The sequence below is a fragment of the Camelus bactrianus genome, chromosome 9 (genome assembly GCF_048773025.1).
Source record: "Camelus bactrianus isolate YW-2024 breed Bactrian camel chromosome 9, ASM4877302v1, whole genome shotgun sequence".
Taxonomy (NCBI): domain Eukaryota; kingdom Metazoa; phylum Chordata; class Mammalia; order Artiodactyla; family Camelidae; genus Camelus; species Camelus bactrianus.
In genome coordinates, this window is record NC_133547.1 from 45,802,915 (window position 1) to 45,822,660 (window position 19,746).

The 19,746-nt window shown below is 43.6% G+C and overlaps 1 protein-coding gene across 2 annotated transcripts in view; it reads right to left on the bottom strand.

Moving 5' to 3' along the window:
* CD58 (CD58 molecule) overlaps positions 1 to 18,363 on the bottom strand; it is a 36,402-nt gene extending 18,039 nt beyond the window's left edge. Inside the window, exons 1-2 of one of the 2 annotated variants that reach the window (XM_074370266.1) lie at positions 17,790 to 18,330; positions 877 to 1,173 (exon numbers count right to left, since the gene is read on the bottom strand). In XM_074370266.1, coding sequence (XP_074226367.1) covers positions 877 to 1,173; positions 17,790 to 18,135 — 643 coding nt within the window. In that variant the 5' untranslated portion in view covers positions 18,136 to 18,330. Of the gene's footprint in view, positions 1 to 876; positions 1,174 to 17,789 lie in introns of both variants that reach the window. The other variant, XM_074370265.1, reaches the window with a different exon arrangement.
* Between the last annotated feature and the right edge of the window lie 1,383 nt (positions 18,364 to 19,746).

Genomic DNA, 19,746 nt, shown 5'->3' on the forward strand with positions numbered 1-19,746 from the left:
AGGGGGACTTGGAGGAAAGTGGTCAAAAAGGTATAAACTTCCAGTTTAAGACAGATAAACACTAGGGTTATCATGTACAGTGTGAGGACCGCAGCTAACACAGCTGTTTCTCATATTGGTAAGTTGTTAAGAGTTCTCATCATAGGGAAAAACTTCTTTTTCCTTCTTTTCTTTTCTTCTTTCTCCTTTTTTTTTTTATTGTTATCTCTGTGAGAAGATGGATGTTAGCTGAACCTATTGTGATAATCATTTCACAATACACGTAAATCAAACCACCATGCTGTATGCCTTAAACTTACATAGTGATGGATGCCAATTGTTTTTCAATAAAAATAAAGAAGCCCTGGGGTGTAGCCATCAGCCTCTGGATCACTGCAACAAGGAAAGAGGTTTAGAGGTGATGGAAGGAGACTAAGCCAGACGCACCAGTGAGAAGCATGGAGGAACCTGTATCCTTTCTCTAGTTTCACTTTAAAGTGATGCAGGAGGAAAAAAAAAAAAAACACTTCTTGTGTGGGCTTCAGGTGCAAGCAGGCACTCTAACTGAGACAGCACCAACCAGCAATGGAGTTCAAAGAGTTCTGAGCTCATGGCTGCCACTGCATCCCTTTCTAGAATATTCCCAGCAAGACAAATGGTGCTGCTACCAGCCGCTGTGCCCAACTTATGCTGTTCTCCCTACATCATTCACATCCTCTCCTCACCCAGAGGAGGACAAGGGAATTGAAAGTGGCTCCTGGGTACCAGGAAGAGAGGAAAACCCCAACAACAGGTGATTACTCATTCTTTTAACTCTCATAAACCACTGATTTGTGCTAGTCTTTTAAAAGAGTTGGAAACTTGCCGTCTGAACAAGCCAATTTATGGAATACTCACCAATCACTTTGAGGGTGTACTTGCTGTTATTTTTAATACTTGGCGACTCAATTTCATACTCATCTTCATCTGATACTTTTAAGTTGAAGATGCTGAGGCTACCCGACACGTTGTCTAAATGAACTCTGCCTTCAAAAGGTGGGAAGGCTTTGACACCAAACTGATCATCCAGTTCTACAACTTTATCCTTTCCTTTTTTCCATACGATATCCATAGTGGGTTTAGAGGGTGATGCACGTAAAGTTACATTCCCGTTCAGCGCTCCAAATATTGGTTGAGAGCTACAGCCAGTGAAATCTAGGAGGGAAAAAGAAATTGGTTAGGAAAAATAACATGATTTTCTAGAAAATAGAAAACTATCTTCCAAGATGCCCCTTTGGGGGGAAAAGATTACATTTAGTGGTAAAAATTATTCACCAGCTACTTTGTGTACTAGCTCATAAACTGCTGACAAAAAATACAGGAAGTAGAACATGCTTGACCCTGTATGTTTATTCTTTTTAATATTTTTTAGGGGGGAGAGGGTTTTGTTTTGTTTGTTTGTTTTGAGGCAATTAGGTTTACTTATTCATTATTATTTTTTTTTTAATGGAGGTACCGGGGATTGAACCCTGGAACTCGTGTATGCTAAGCACTCAGCTATACCCACTGCGCCCAAGTTTACTTTTTAATAGGGAATTGGGACCCACAAAAATCCAGGAAATAGATTCAACATTTATAGTGCACCAACTATGTGCTTGGTACTATGGGCAACACTGGGAATATGGCAGCAAACAAGACAGGTACTGCTCCAAGACTCAAGGAGAAGACATTGAGCAGGCAAGGAGAGCCCCCCAGTCAACAGCCTTCCCTAGGAAATCACACTGGAACCAACACAGGACAACAAGCCACTGAGAGATAAGAGGAGTCAGCGAGCTGACGGCTGGGTAAGGCGGGGAGGAGAGATGACCATGCGGATAGAGAAGTAGCACCTCCAAGAAGGCAGGCCCTGAATCAAGAAAGCGCTTGGTGTGTTTGAGGAAATAAAAACAGTTAGTTCCAAATGGCTGGAAGGAAGAGAGCAAGGGGGGAAGGGTGGGGGAGTGAGGCTGGCGAATCAGACAGGGGCCCGATCACAGTGTATGTGAGTGAGGGGCTGGACGGAGTCAAGTAAGATGTGATTAGGGTTTGGAATTCATCCGAAAGGCAAGGGAAAGCCACAGAAAGGTTCTTAACAGAAGACTGGCGTGACATCATTTCAGCTGCAAGAGGTTGACTTTGTCTGCAGGGTGGACACTTGCTGACGGAGCAAGTGTGGAGGCAGAGAAACCAGAACAGAGGTCAGTGCAGTAGCAATGAGCGAGTAGCAGACTGGGACACCAGACCAGGGTGTTGGCGGTGAGGCCAGACAGGTGAACAGACATAAGAAACATCAGAGAAAAAAGTCAACAGGATTTAGTGATTGGATGAGAGGCATAAATGGTGACTGTCAGGCCTCTTTCTCGGCTGACTGAGAGGTGCCATTAATTGAAATCAGAATGACTCGGAAGGAAATCGGGTGTGATGAAGACTCAGGACTCAAGGACTGGGTGCAGTAGTGTGTTGGAACCAGCTGTTAGCATCTCTGCCAGGCTCCATTCAGTGAAGTCTGGTTGAGAGCTTGCCATCTACCACAGTGGGAGTATTTACAGCAAAGAAACTGATGAATGCCTCCAATCAGAGCCTCCCGCCTCCTCCACACCAATCCGGTTGGTAAACATTTACTCTCACTACTAGATTGGGATATTCTTGATACCCCAAAATGGGCTTGAATACACTGCGCTCCAGACTTGACTCTCTTGTTAAGACAGACAAGGAGCCGTTAAGAAGAAGGCATTACAGACAAATTAAAACTTGATTGAAGCTTTTGTCTAGTAGCGATCAGGGTAATTGAAAGAGCACAGGAAAAATCAAAACCATGAAATAGAGCAATTGTAGGCAACTGTGTCCAGTAATTTCAAATAAGAAGCAAGTGCACCCGATTTGTCTATTTGCGAGGATTTTTAGAGCCCATCTTCCTCAGTTAAGGAAGACTGCCCTCAACGCACGGGCATCTTTCTGTCGTTTTGCTCATCATGTACTTTTTCTCCCACTTAACCAGAGCCCCTGAAAGGGATGAAAAGGGATAGGACCTGAGGGGTGAGAGTCTATCCACACACAACAGTGGAGCCTTGAAATGTCTTGTAAATGAATAAATGAATGAACAGATGAGAGTTGGGAGGGAGGTGGAGAAAGAAGAAGTCTGGGCTGAACCGCCACACTCTGGCTGCAGAAAGATGGCTCCCATCTTTCCCAAGAAAGGTGATGTTTCCTGGGATTAGGAACAGGAAAGAAGCATCAGGAATGGTGCTCACAATGGATAGAAGCATGGGTGGAAAAAGGAGAGACCAGTTCAGAAAAAAATCATAGTAATTTTGAGCTGGAAGAAACTCCAAGAATGAGTCAAAGTACCCCCATTCCACAGGTGAAGTGACAGGGCACCAAGAAAAACGAAAGAAAATGTTACTGAATGTTCACCCCCTGCCAGTCATGTGTTCACGTACTCTTGGGTCCCTTTTTAATCCTCTCCACATCCCTGTGCAGTAGTGTTGCTAGCCCCATTTCACAGATGAGGAAACAGGACCCAGGAGACTTATCGGTTGCTCAGTGTCATTCAGCAAGTTTATGGCAACTGAGGGACCAGGACAGACCTGACTCTGCCCAGGCCCTCACTTACATACACTGTGATCTGGCCCCTGCCTGGACTCGCCAGCCTCATTCCCCATCCGTTCCCCGACTGCTCTTTTCATTCTAGCTATTTGGAACTGTTTTATTTCCTCAAACACATCAAGTGCCTTCTTGATTCAGGGCCTGCCTTCCTGGAGGTGCTGCTTCCTCAATCTGCATGGTCATCTCTCCTCTCCCTACTGCCCAGCTGTCAGCTGGCTGATGGATGCTAAGGGTAAGCAGGCTCTAAGACATCCAAGTGGAGCTGTCCAGTCGTCTACTGGGTACACAGGGCTGGGGCTCACAGAAGATACAGATCTGGGAATCATTACACGGGTAGAGGCTAGGTTTATCATTTCCTTCCTCTAGTAAAGTTTTTTCTGTTGCACTTCAAAGACTGACTATAAAATAATTTGCTGATATGATCGTTTCCAATGAAAAAGAAGAACTGGAGAAAGGAAACAGTTTTTTTCTCAAGGTCACACACCCTGAATGAATGAATGAATGAATGAGCAAACAGCAGCCAAGGAAACGAGTTGGCAGTGAGCTGGTTGCTTTGCTGATAGTGGTGAGTGGTCAAAAAAGGGACCACAGGGACGTTCACTTACCATGCCAGAGAGCAGAAGGGAGAGGGCCCAGACTTTCAAGCCAGTCAGGCCCAGGGGGACACTCAAAAGCGCCCACCACACTCGGTTTCCTCAGCTGTAAAATGGAAATCGTAATGCCTACCCCAAAGATTGTTTCGAGGCTTGAATAAAACTGAGAATCATTACACAATGGCTGACATGGAGCAGGCTTTCAACAGAGTTTTCCCTGTTTTTCTTTCAATGCACTGAAATCAAATGCAGTGAGTGCACCATCAAGGTATTCACTCTAGGGGACCCTGGTTGTGTGAGAATTCGCCAAGGAGTGACTGTTCGCTGTTTAAAAGCAGAGAGAGATGGCGGGGTGGGGATGTATCAGTCACTACCTAAATAGATATTCTATTGCCAGACAGAATTTTTTAACTACTGGAGGTTTATGTGCTTTAAAGGATACTGAATGATCTTTTTAAAGATATGAGGGTGCCTGCATGTAGAGTGCTCATTTCCAGTTCCAAATACTCTTGCAGCGTCCTTATAAAACATTGTCATGACACCCAGGTTTTTTTTAATTTTGTTTTGTTTTTGCTTTTTTTTTTTTTTTGAGGTAACTAGGTTTATTTATTTATTTGTTTATTTAACGGCAGTACTGGGGATTGAACCCAGGACCTCATGCATGCTAAGCATGCGCTCTACCACAGAACTCTGCCCTCCCCACCATGACACCCAGTTTTGATAGTTTTTTGTATGGCTTGAAGCCTAAAGTGGAACTCAAATATTTTGCAGACAAAGTGACCTGTTTTTTGATTTAGAAAATATGGTCACCGTAACTATCGGATTAATGAAATGGGGCCCCCCCCACCCCTTGCTCCCAGCCACAAATTCCTCTGCACATTTTCACTTGGGCCCTAGAATTTAGATTGACTGCTATTTTCGGTTTATTTAATCAAACATTATGTAGCACTTACTATCTGCTAGGAACTGTTAGAAGAGCTCTACAAACATGTATTCAGCGAATCTTCTTAAAAACTGTACCAGGCAGGTGGTTTTTATTATTGTTGTTGCTGTTGTTATCTTTTATTGAAGTTGATTTACAATATTGTTTCAGGTGTACAGTAAAGCAATTAGACAGGAGTTAATTTTAACCCTATTTTGCAGATGAGGAAACTGAGGCACACAAAGGTTAAGTGATTTTTTTTAATTAAGTAGTGAAACTGGATTTGAACCCAGACAGTCTGACTCTTAACCATTGTTTCTTTTTGGCTTGCTATGTGGTATACGGCTGTTAAAGACAGGGACACGATACAGGATATCGCAGGATGCCATTTCTACAATGTATCGGAATAGCAGATGTTGGGAATGAGAAAGTCAAACTGTTCTAGCTGGAAAGTCTGAAACCTACAGGGAAGGCATCAAGCTCAGTGGTCCCCAAATCACGGAATGTCAGGTCCTCAGAGAACCACGCGCCGCACCACACCCTTCCTCATGTACATGAGAAAATTAAGAAGGCTTGATTGAGCAAGAGAGCGATGAGCCCAAATCTCCAAAATATTACATGAGAACCCAAATTCAAACCCAAGCTTGGTGATGGTGGGGTTTTTTTTGCCTTTTTTTTTTAACAACTTTTTTTTTACATTTTTTTTTAATTGAGTAATAGTCATTTTACAATGTTGTGTCAAATTCCGGTGTAGAGCACAATTCTTCAGTTATACATGAACATACATATATTCATTGTCACATTTTTTTTTCGCTGTGAGCTACCACAAGATCTTGTATATATCTCCCTGCGCTATACAGTATAATCTTGTTTATCTATTCTACATTTTGAAATCCCAGTCTGGACTGGGATTTTTAACAACTTTAGATGTTACAAAGGGAAATGAGACAGGGTTTCATAATCAAAAGACCAAGAGAAACTAAGTTGAAAGGAAAGTCTAAGAGTTTGTCCTTCTCATGTGTGATGGCAAGTAACCTGTGAGATGCGGGGAAGTAAGGGGGGAAAGGGGACAAGAGAGACTCCAGTGCAGGGAGGAAGAAAAGCTAAGGGTGGGGATGGTCAGGGAGAACATAGGGGAAAATAAAGAAGTCGTAAGGACACAAAATCACAGGAGCCGCTGAGAAGCCTGAGAGAACTGACAAATTAAGCCCTGAAATAGAAACCAGCAATTCAGCCAACAGAGGGGCCATAGATGGGCCAGGCGTGACACCAACTGGAGCAGTGGACTGGAACGCCAGGGAGCCTGGCTCATCTGGAGAGAGGCCCCTCAGCTCTTACCCATGTGGACAGGTGGAAATTGCCAGATCTTCTAATTTCCCCCAAAATGCTGGATATTCAAATTTTATGTGAAAACTGATTCTGAAACGTTGGCAACTAGCTCACTAGCTCCAACCTGAGCGGAGGGGCATCCCACAGCCAGGCCAGCCCCAGGAGGACAGACAGGGCAGTTCTCGGTCTTCGCTGTATCCCTGCAACCCAGCCCATGAAGGACGTGCGGTAAACATTTGTCAAGTGATTTAACTAAACAGATTTAAACACAACTTAAACGTAGTCCAAAAGCCAGGGCTTCCTGAATCATGAAATTTGAGAGTCGCCCCAAAGCCTGAGCTTTGTAAGACCTCCAGTGGATCCTGGAACCTGGCTGCGGAACCATGAGTTGGCAAGGAGAGGTGGAGATGTGTACATGGAGCTGAGGAAGAAATAACCCGGGAGCCCTCATATGCACTCAGAACAGAACTCTTTCCTCCCCACTGCCCGCCTCCAGACCCAGAGCGAGACTGGAGGCTCTGCTGGCTTCCCGCTCCCTGCCTCGCTCCCCGCTTCTCTCCCTCGGCAGCTCCTTTTGAGATGTTCCCCTTTGTCTCCTGCTTTCCCTTCAGGTTGAACTAGGTTTCACCTACTAGGTGCTGTGGGCTTCAGGGCACTGTGCCAGATAAGCCTGTAACCACTCAGGTTGTGCCCCCGTAATCAACATTAACAGCCTGTCTGAGGTTTGAGGAAATGTGATTTTTTTTTTCACGGATGCCATGTCTTAGAGACGCGCTAACCACTCTTCTGGGACTTGGAGGAAAGGTATTTCGGGAGGTTTTTTTGTTTTTTGTTTTTTTCCTTCTTCTTTAGAAATGAACAATGTAGTTTTAAAATACTTCTTTCTCTCTCTAAAATATCTTTAAGGTTCCACATGGCTGCAGATTTTAGCAGTTAAGGTAAAAATTCATCTGATGAAAAGAAAAAAAATCCCCTGAAAGTTTCAGTACCTGAACATATAAATCTTGGTTTTTCCCCCTGAATGTATGACACTATAATGATGACCAGTTAAAGGTTCATTCAAAAGGGAGACAGGACGGCCCTGGGCACTTTTGTACCCAAGTGAGCAGATGGGTTTCTCCTGCAGACAGAGGCTTGTGACCTTGACCTTGCTCCTCTCAATTCAGCATCACAGAACACTTTCAGTTGACACCCACTTGGAGTACTGGAGTGGCGGCAGCCTGAGAAACGGTCTCCGGAGACAAGCACACACGCTCACAGTACAGACAGCAGCCACTCTCCTTGAATGCCTAGGCAAGTGCTGATGTTGGGTAACCTGTCCTACTGAGCTCACAAACATGCTATTCATCATTAGCCCCCATGCCCCCATTTTGGTGTAGGAAATATTCTCATCAGGCACGTAGATAATCAAAGGAAGAGCACAGTGCTTTTACTTGAGGAAGTTTAGTGCAGCTTATTTCTATAACCTAGCTCTTAATAAATCCAATCCAAATAAGACGTAGGCCAGGTCAGCCTCAACAATAATATTTAACAACAATAATATTTAACCACATAACAGCAGCAGTACATTTACTAAAGGCTCACTACGTGCCAGACAATTGTTCTAAGAGATGGATGGATGGCTTGATGGACAGACGGATGGATGGGCAGACAGAAAGATGGATGGGTAGGCTCACTTAATTCTCAACTCAGCTCTATGAGGTAGGTCTTATTATTCATTTATTCACACACAGAATATTTATTGAGTCCCTCCTATGTCCCAGGCACTGTACTAAGCAGTTAGGGTACAGCACTAAGCAAATCAGACAAAATCCTGCCCTTTTGGAGTTCATGTTATGGGGGCCAGGGGAGGAACACATTAAATAGAAAAGTAAGCATCTTTTATGTTAGGTGGTGTTGAGTGCTATTGTGAAAAATGAAGCCGAGTATGGGGGAGGATGAGTAATACTGAGGAGGGAAGTTGCTGTCAGATGGGAGGTGGTCACAGTTGGCATGTGAGCAGGGCCCAGAAAAAGTGAGGGAGAGAGCTTGAGCATATGGGGAAGAGCGTTCCAAAGAATGAGAACTACGAGGTTACAGCTGAGGAAACTGCGCCTCAGAGGTTCAGAAGCTGACCGTGGCCACTCAGCTGTCCAGGGCAGAGCTGACATGCAGACCTAGGTGGCCAGCTCACAGGGCCTGCACTGTCAGCTACAGTGTGACACGCCTCGGTCTTTCCTCGCCAATTCCACCCTTATCCAGTCCAAGTCAGTGATTTCTGTTTCCGTGACTGCTAAAAGCAGAAATCTACTGGTCTCAGCTGCATCACCACTGCTTCCCTGTCTCCATCTATTTCAGACTGAAACTGCAGCCACCTGACTCCCAACAGACAATACATCCCCTGGTCCCCCAGTCCCAGAAACTCCCCAGAACTGGCCTCACATATACTCTCCGCTGTCAAGCTAGTCCTTGCCTCCTGGATGAGCTCACCCAGGATTAAGATGTTAGTTCTTTAAATCAGCTTCCTTTGAGCTTTCCTGTCTCCTGTCATGCTGAAATACTCTCCTTTTTATTCCTTATCCTTGCACTCCTTCTTTCCTGAGATGTTCCCCCTCAATCCGTGCAGTCCAATTCAGTAGCCACTAGCCACACGTGGCTTGTGAGCACACGCAATGTGGTTAGTCCAAATTGAGTTGTATTAATGAGTATAAGATACACACCAGACTTTAAAGTATGAAAAAGAAAATGTAAGATCTTTAACTAATATTTTTTATATCAACTACACGCTGAAATGAAAATACCATAGGTATGTAAGGTTACATAAAATATATTGTTAAAATTAATTTCACCTGGGGTTTCATATCAGATTTCTATTTAACAGCATATTCTAGCCTTTTCTTTCAAGACACCCACATCACCTCATGCTCAAAAGTCACATTTGCCTTTGACTGTTCTCGTCTTAGGATATATCTGAGACCTACAACAGCATGCCTTGGGGAACAAGGTTCTTTCTAGAGCTATTTAAGACTGTAGGTCTTTTTTAAACTACTCTCCAAAGTCTGATTAAAGGTATTTCAGTTCGCTATTGATCATTTCACTAAATTTTTTTATAATCCCTATTCTTTTCTAGTTATTCAGTTCATAGTTGAGATATATCCGATAAGAAGTTAATACCCAAAATATACGAAGAACTCATACAACTCAATAGCTAAACAAACAAACAACCTGGTTAGAAAACAGGCAGGAGACCTGAATAGACATTTTTTCAAAGAAGTCATACAGATGACAGACGGCCAACAGACACATGAAAAGATGCTCAGCATCATTAATCATCAGGAAAATGCAAATCAAAACCACAATGAGAAACCACCTCACACTGGTCAGAATGACTATCATTAAAAAGACAACAAATAATAAGTGTTGGCAAGGATGTGAGGGAAAGGGAACCCTCCTGCACTGTTGGTGAGATTGTAAATTGGTGCAGCCACTATGGAAAACAGCATGGAAACTCCTCAAAAAACTAATAGAACTTGTCATAGTCTATCAATTTCATTTCTGGGTATTAACTCGAAGGAAACAAAAACACACTGGAAAAAATATATGCATACCAATATTCATTACAGCATCATTCACAATAGCCAAGAGATGGAAGCAATCTATGTGTCCTTCGTTAGATGGATGAATAAAGAAGATGTGGTATTTACATACAATGGAATATTACTTAGCCATAAAAAACAAAACATTGCTTTTTATGATAACATGAATAGATTTAGAGGTATGCAGATGAAATTAGTGAGACAGAGAAAGACAAATACTATATAATTTCACTTATATGTGGAATCTAAAATTTCTAAAAAATAAGAAATCTAAAAAAAAGATTTTTTAGATAAAATAACAAATAAAACAACAAATAAAAAATCTAAAAAAATAAAACAAATAAACAAACACAGCAAAACAGAAATACTCATAGATGGCGAATAACCTGGTTGTTGCCAGAGGGAAGGTGGGTAGGGGGTGTGAGTGAAATAGGTGAGGGGGATTAAGAAGTACAAACTTTGAGTTATAAAATAAATAAGTCATGGAGATGTAACACGCAGCATAAGAATATAGTCAATAATATTGTAATAACTTTCCACAGTGACAGGTGATAACTAGACATACTGTGATCATTTTATAATGTATAAAAATACTGAATTACTATGTTGTACATCTGAAACTAATATAATATTGTAAGTCAATTAAAAAGGGAAAAACCAGATAATAATAATAAAGTATACAATTCAATTAAAAATATTAGCATGATAAAGAGGGCAATAAAACAAATTCTTAGACCTCGTTTTTTAAAAGTAATTGTCTTTTCCAAAATTCCTAAGAGATATCTGTCAAAATTAACCAAAAAAATGGCAACAAATACAAAAATGTGAAACTTGATTAGATCCTGGTATTTTAAAAAAGACATTCTTGTGACAATTGGGAGGATCTGAATAAGGGTAGAAGTTAGGTGATATTTATGAGATTAGTGTTGTCTTTTGCAAATATGATGCTATTGGGATTATGCCAAAGTATTTAGGAGTGAAGTGTGGGTGTATAAAGAGATGATAATTACAGCAAAATGTTAATAAACGGATATATAAATAAACCCTCATTCTGAATTCTATGGCCCAAAGGTCCCCACACCCCTCAATTGTGTATTATGATACTGAATGCAATCTTATGTAATTGGTAATTGTGCTATCTTATATAATTTATAAGATGTTTTAGCAAAATTACATGGGACGATATATACATGTTATATATAAGAGATCAACTGTCTTATACGTAAGAGCTCTTCAAAAAGTTGCTTACCTAGTCTCAGGTTGGGAATGTATGGACTTTGAGTCAGATGGACCTGGCTGCTAGTGTGCTCTGCTACTTATCTGCTGTATCACCTTGGACAAGGCACTTAACTGACCTAAGATTTGTTCTCCTCTTTAATAGTCCCTACCGAATAAAACTAGTGTGACAATTAAAGGAAAACAAAAACCTAAAACTCTAAGCACAGAGCATGTGCTTAATTTAAAGGAACTATTATTGACACCCCATTATAAAGCTGGATCTAGTTTTTTGGTAGGAATACACAGCACTATTCTGACTTGGATTATCTTTCCCAAAGGAAAACACAGAGACTCTGAATCTTGACTCAAGCAAAGCGTATGAGCAAGTCTCACATAATAACATGAGATAACATAATCACTTAAAACGGAGACATGCTTGACAAAGTATCAGCTAACATCCAGATGTAACCATCTGTATTGTTAAAAAATATTACATCAATGAAAGAAACTTTTTATGAAGTAGTATATGACTTTGTTCCTGCATACAAGGAACTAAAATCCAGTTGCAGAGGCAGCTGGCAAGATGCAGGGGCCATGGAAGGTCAGCAGCAGTGGAGTAAGGCAGGCTTTGCTCGTAAGAGCTGACTAGTATACAATAGGTCTTAGGTTTGAGCCCACTGATTGCCCAGCACTGCCTAGTCCTGTGCACCTGTCATCCCACTGATGCAGTCCAGTGCCAAATGCTGCCAGCTCTGCCTTCAGAACACTCCCTGATACCTCCCCTTCCTCACCTGCCCCCGCCCCGTCTCTTCTTACCCACCCCCAACCAAGTCACTGTGCCCACACCGCAACCTCCTAACTGGTCTCCCTGCTTCCTCTTCTTCATCAGCAAAGACTTCTCCACCCAGCAGCCAGAATAATTCATTACAACACTCCAGTCATCTTTTTACTCCTGTTCAAAACTTTCTACGACTTCCTCTTACACTGCGAATAAAAAAGTCACAGTCTTTAAAAGGGCCCACAGAAGTTTATCTCTAGGCTCTGGCCCTGGCTGCTTTTACAACTTCATTTCCTGTTACCCTCCGGCACAGGGGTCCCTCTGAAGTTCCTTCCGTAAGTGCTTGAAGCCTACCTCAGGGTTTTTGCTGCTGTTCTTCCTCTCTACCTGGAATGCTGCTCCCCGGCACAGTCACCTGGCCTGTTCCATCACTTCCTTTTAAGTCTCCACTCAGCAGCTACCGTTTTAAAAAGAATCTCCCCTGACCACACTTTATAAAATACTAACTACCAGAGAGTGGCTGAATGAAATATCTCACCTCCACCCCCACAGAGAACTATGTAGCTATTAAAAAAAAAAAAAAAAAAAAAAGAATGGGATGATCTCTATAAACTGATATGAAATTATTTTACAGCCATATGGTAATTGACAAAAACAAGGTACAAAAAAAGAGTATGTTACCTATTGTTTAAGAAAGGGAGTTAGAAATAAACATATGTATCTGTTTATATTTGCAAAAAGAAACAAGAAAGATAAAACAGTAACAAACAATATGTTATGGGAGGAGAGAAAGGGAGGGAATGGAATTTCTGAGCCTATCTTCCCTCAGTATCTGCAGGGAATTAGCTTCAGGACCACAGTGGATACCAAAATCCAAGGATGCTCAAGTTCCTTGTATTAAATGGCATAGTATTTGCACATAAGCTATTCACATCCTGCCATATACTTTAAGTCATCTCTAGATTACTTAAAATACCTAATACAATGTAAATACTATTTAAATAGTTGTAAATACAATGTAAATGTTTTATAAATAGTTGCCAGCATGTGACAAATTCAAGTTTTGCTTTTGGGGAGTTTTTGAGTTTCTGGAATTTTTTTCCTGAATATTTTCAATCCAGGGTTGGTTGAATCCGCAGATGCAGAACCTGTAAATATGGATGGCCAGCTGTATATGATTTTGATTTGAACCACATTAATCTTTTACATATTTAAACATTAAATCAAGAGGGGGAAACTCTAAAATTGAATAGAAAGAGACAAATTAATGAAACTATGTATCAATTTGGTACCATAATCACACAGAAGAAAAAAATTATACAAGTAACTTTAAAATACAGTGTTCTGTATATATTTAGTGGGATAGATGGAAGAATAAAAAGAACTGCTAAGAAATCTTAAACAGTATTTAGTAAAGTTGTGCTTGGTAGTTGTATTGGCGTAGCAATTATGGAACTAGTTTGTGTTTGTGTGGGGTTTTTTCTTTTTTAAAATCTTTTTACATTTTTTCTTTTTACCTTCACCTTTTTTCTTTTCTTTCTCTTTTCTCATTCTCTTTCTTTCTTTCTTTATTTTTGGAACTGATGCTAAGAATAGAATTCTCCCTGTAGGGAAGGGAGATACTAATATGGAATGGAGGAAAAGGAAGAACTGAACTGGTGGATTAGCCTTTGGTAACAGGATAAACTCATGACTTTGTGAAAACTATTTCCTAACTCTGAAAACTGACAGGGCCTAGAACAGCCTTCAGTAGAAGGCTACTGAAGCACACCTAGCACCCTGATCTTAATTTCTAAATACCATCCTCCACTACAAGGAAAAGGAAATCTAATGATTTCAAGGCTGAGGCAGGAAAGGTACAAAATTAGTCCAGAACATCCTTCTATGTCAGAAAGTAAGGAAGTGTTCAAAATACTGATGGAAACTATGGCAACTGTACACTGAAGCTTGGAGGGGTTCCCACTTGCCAAGTTAGGAATCACTGAGCATCACAATGGATAATGGCAGGAATGCCATCTTAAAAATATACCCACAAGTCCATACTAAAACTAAAAAAAAAAAAAATTAAATTTAAAAAGGTGCAAAAGTGCAAAGGCTCTTCATTATTGCAGAATGTCAATAAAGTATGAAGAAAAATAGAAAACTGCCATCTACAAACATTTTAGTGATAATGGACTTGGGGAAGAATCACCACTGGGTGCTAAAACATTGGGTGAAAGATTGTTGAAAAAGGATATTCACACAATCTCAAAGTGCCACTTAATCACATATTACAGACACACTTCATTTTATTGTGCTTTGTTTTATTGCACTTCGCAGATGTTGCATTTTTTACAAATTGAAGGTTTCTGACAACCCTGCGTTGTCAGATGATGGTTAGCATTTTTTAGCAATAAAGTATTTTTTAATTAAGGTATGTACATTTTTTTAGATAGCGCTATGGCACACTTAAAAGACTACATATTGTATAAACATAAATTTTATAGACAGTAGGAAATCAAAAAAATTGTGTGACTTGCATTATTGCGGTACTCATTTTATTGCAGTGGTTTGGAACTGAGCCCGCAAAATCCCCTGTATACATGCCTATATTTTTTCCTCTAATGGAGAAATCTGGTGGACTTCACCTTAACAACTGGCATTAATGTGTCCAATAATGAGACAAATGGACTGCATCTGCATCCTGATGAGATGCACGCCTGTGAGAAATTTCTGTCCAGGGAAGTTGACAGCAGAATCTAAGCATGTAACTCAAACTGAGAGACATTTTTATACAACAACTCTTCCAGATCCCTCAAAAATGGCAGTGTTATAAGCAAAAAACAAAAGAAAACAAACAGCAACAAAAATAAAAAAAAAACAGAAAAAAACAATGAAAAAGAAAAAGAAAGTTGGCAAGTTTAGATTTTTATATTAAAGGAGAGTCGAGAGGCATGACTACCAAATTTGGTATATGATCCAGGATCGGCTTCTGGACCCTATCTGAGAACAATACTGTATCAGTGATATTATTTCCTGACTGTGATAACAGTTCTAGGGCTTAATGAAGATATGCTGCACTTAGAAGACGTATGTTGAAATATTTAGGGGTGAGATGTCACAAGAACTGTGATTCTCAAATGATTTACCAAAAAAAAAAAAAAAAGTTAATTGTGTGTGTGTGTGGGTGTGTGTAAAACAGAAGTAAACCAAATGTTACCAACTGGTGATTCGAGGAGAAAGGTGTGCAAGTGTTCACTGCACTATTTTTGCAATTATTCTAAAGATTTTAAATATTCCAAAGTTAAAAAAAAATTAAAAAGAACTATTAACCGCTTCCATTTCCCCTGCCTCTGCAACTCCTAATGTCTGTATTAGTAAATGTTCACCATCGCCCAGCATCTAGATATTTACTTGTTTATTGCCTTACTGTTTTTCTCGTCTTCCTGTAAGCTTTACAGTGCCTGACACACAGTTGATAGTAAATAATTACTTGTGGAATGACTGGTGTTCACAATCATTTTGTGAAGCAAATACTAGCATTATCCTTTCTCTGCTGTGAGCTGTGCTGTCTCTTTAAAGGCAAAGATATGGAGGCACGCAGAAGTTAGGGAACTTCTCACTGGAGAGCTGGTACTGTTAACCACTCTTTTGCAGCTTCCCTAGTGAAGCTGGCTTGGTTCTCAAATGGTTCAGCTTCCACCAAGCTACGTGAGTTTTCCTTAGCCTATTCAGAGAAAGCGATGCTCACGTTTGCTAATTAAAGTGACCACTGAATAAATACACGAATTAGGTGGGAGACACCATCATGGGGGTACTGTTTAGAGAAACTTGCTGGATGAGGTGAGGCTTGATGGGCAAACTCGGTTTGTGGTGGAAGAGAGAGCACAGGTACACTCTGGGACCAGGGAGAGACCAGTGCACATGGAGGAGGGCAACCCCATCCATTCAGTCTCTGTATATGCCTCTCCCTTTTCCCACAGCCACCAGTATATAAAACCTTCACATCTCTTTGGGACCTGTGATGGTGCCTGCCCTGGCCTCCCTGTCTCCAATTCTGCTCAACTACAATCCTTTTCTCTTTACTGCTGCCAGGTCATTCTTCTTCCTCAGTGCATGGCTCTGATTCTGTCAGTCCCAGTAAGAGTCTTTCTTTGCCTGCAAAAGAGAATCCTCACTCCCAAATGGGACATTCAGGGCTCCTGCATGGGGCCTCAAGCTCTCGTGGGCACACCAATTCTCCAGTAACCGTGATGGCTTTACTGCCCAAGTTCACCCTGTACACTTTGCTCCCCAGTCCTTCTTATCTGGTTTCCTCCTCTGGGAATCTTTCCCCACATCATGGCACGTCCACATACCACCTATCCTAGGAGGCCAGATTCAAATACTCTCCCTTCCATGAAATCTTACTTCACCAAAGATATGTGATGTCACAAAAGATGTTGCTCTCTTCCCTCTGCACACCCACAGCATTTTATGTTTATCTCTCTGACAACATTTACTTCTGTGCCTTACATTGTAGGTACTTTTGAGCATCATCTCAACCCCCAGCCCCCTCCTAGGTTGTACTCCATAGATGCCTGCACCCCAAAGACCTTCAATAAACGCTGACTGCATGGAGGAGTGGGTATAGCTCAGTGGTAGAGTACATGCCTAGCATGCATGAGGTCCTTCCTGGGTTCAGTCCCCAGTACCTCCATCAGAATTAAATAAACCTAATTACCTCCCCTGGAACCCACTCCGTCCCCAAAACAACACAAACAAGCGAACAAAAAAATAAACGCTGAGTGCAGAGAGGAGTAGGGAGGTGGATCTGGTGAATGTGCTAAGGGGCCTCCAGTGGGAAATTCCAAGGAAAGAAGCACTAGTTGTATGACTGAATCACTACGCTGTACACCAGAAGCGAACACAACATTGTCAATCAACTATACTTCAATCAAGAAAAAAAAGTACTTGTTCAGGGGGTTGTTATGCTCCAGGGGTTTGGCAATGATTTAACTAGGGGCCTGTGTGAGGAGAGGTTGATGAGGAGGGAAGGTTAAAAATCGAGACAAAGATACCTATTTCACGACTTAGCTGAAAGTGTGTTAAAGGGATGAACGCAGTCCTAGGCACTCACAACTTGGCCCTTTTAAGTTCAGAAGGGAGAAGAAAGGGGCACTAACCGCACTAATTAGGAATCTCGAATTGAGGACCCTGCTCCAGCTGTCGGGCAATTCTGAACCGCCGCCCTCCGCGCGGGCGCGGGCGCGGGTGGACTTGGCTTTGGCCGCTACGCGCTCCCGGAGGCGGAGGGGCCGGCGGACTGCGCGTTCCGTGTCCTGAGAGGCCCGCCCCGGGCGCGCCCACGGGCTGCGGAAGCGTGAAGAGGTCCGCTCAAGTTCTGGGCGACAGTCCCTCGGGAGGGAAGTAACTTGGTCACTTAGTCGCACAGAAAAGGCACCCGTTCCGGAGGAACACGGGGCGAGAGATGGGCGGGGGTCGTGGGGGTTAAGAAGGATCCCCCGCGGGAGGAGAGAGCGCAGGGGCAGGGAAAGAAGGCAGAGTCCCGTCTCTCGTTTTCCCCAAACAGGCTTCAGAGCCCACGGTCCGCGTTCTTACTGACCACTCTAAGGAGACTTGTGGGGGACACGACTAGGTCCCGCGCGCGGCCTCGTACCCCACGCCAGCCCCGCGACCCCAACTTGCAGCCGCCGCGGGCCCCACCCGTCCACCGGGCCCCGGAGCCCCGGGGCCACTGACACCCCGCTCTGCCCGGTCCCCGCGGGCTCCCGGGGGAGGCCTCCACTCACCCAGATTGAGCAACAGGCAGATCGCGCCAAGGGCCCTCGCGGCCCACCCCGGGGCGCTTCCTGCGGCCATGGCGGTGCGGCCAGCCTCAGAGACGCGGGCACAGCCCAGAGTCGCGTCTGCCCGCGGCAGAGGGCCCGCCCGCCGCGCGCCCCGCCCACCGACGGCGTCACCGCCCGCGTCCTTCCTCCTTCCCGCGAACGCGGTCCCCGCCCAGTGCCTCCTGACGAGCCCCGCTGCCCGTTCCGCTCTCTGGGGTTCTCCCTTAAAAATGGCTTGCGTTTTTACAACCAAGTCTATCCTCGGTCCTCCCGCACCTCCCGCACTTTTCCTTGGCATTCGGAACATAGTGGAGGCGCCCCCGGAGCCGGGGGTGTCAGACTGTCGCTCCCTGAAAGCTGCGCCCCGCTCGGCTGGCCCCTGAGGTGACAGCGGAACTCTATGCTGGGACAAGGAGGCTCCGAAGCGCCCTGTGCGTTCATGGCTTTCCAGCAGCTGCAGCAGCGTGGAGTCAGCTTTTCCTGCCAGTTAATCCGCTGTTGCCACCCTGGGCCAGGGTGAACCCCTTTCTTCAAATGTGAAAACGAAAGGAGACGGGGCATGTTAGACAACGCTAGGAAGTCTGGGGTGACCTAGTGCGGTCCCTACCCCCACTAAAGCGCCTGTCTCTCCTCATTCAAGGGCTGCCACTTTTTCCTTAACACTGGCCCCCGCCCCAACCCTCCCTTTTCCAGAGCTGGGATTCCCAGCCTCGGGTTTCTCCCTTCCCAGTTTCCTCTTGTTTCACTCTTCCTCTATCTCAGCTATGGACTTGCCCTTAGGCGGGGGAGTCAAGGCTGTACACTCCCTCCCTGTTTGGCCTCCCAAAATCTCTCTCCTTCAAGCTGCAACAGACGCTTGGAACTTCCCATCTTATTGGCTAGTCTTCTCCCCTTAAATCCATCTGATTCCACACCCAATTCCTGTACTCCCAGGACCTGCTCCTGGCGTCGGCCTCCCTGTCGGCCCTTTTGTTCCAGAGAGCAGCACCAGAATGACCGCTGCCTAGCCGCTGGAATTCTGGGAACTCTGTTACCATGTGAGTAGGAAACTCCTCCCATGAACTGGAGTCCCTGCAGTCCAAATAAACACGAACATGTTTGCCAGTTGTCAGACAGTGGAAATGTGCTTTATTGTTGCTGTCATTGCCACCATCCTCAGGTAGAGACCCCAAAACCACTCAAGGCGCTTGAACTACACTGTAAGAATTCATGAATTCTTAAATTAGCCATGAAATTGTAAACGGTACCTGTAACAGGTGAAATCTCTGGTACCAATGTCCTGGACCACTAAGCCTGCTACCTGTAGACATTCCCTGTCATCTGTAGATGTTGGGAACATAATAAGGCAGGTAGAGCGTGTAGCACAAAATGTGAGAAGATCAAGTTTCTCCTCTGCCTTGGGCTGGTAGGAACTCCGGCCAACTTGGAAAAATAGGATGGAGTCAGACCTTTAGGCCCTGGGGAGTCCCTGAAAGTTTTGGAGCTGGGAGGTGATTTAACAGCAAACATTTCTCCAGCATTTACTATGAGCCAGACCCTGGGTTAAATGCATTACCTGCTTTAACTGAATCTTGCTGCTCTCCCTATCTTTACAGATGAGGAAACTGAGGCTCAGAGAAGATTAATGACTTTCCCAAGGACACACAGTAAGGGGCAGAACTGGGAGTTTAACCAAGGCTAAGTCGAAAATGCCACTCTTACTCTTTCAGGCAGGCTGGGCAGCCATGCTGCTGACGGACTGGCCAGCAGAAGCTGTCAACCCCCTCAGAAGCAGGGTAGAGGAAAGGACTGCCCAGGCACCTGGGGCTGGGAAATATCCCCCAGGTCAGAGTCACTAGGCATCAGGGAAGGAATAGTTCACTAGGTCTTTCTTGGTTGGCTGCTCATCTGGCCAAAAAACTGCCCGTTCTTTCATTAA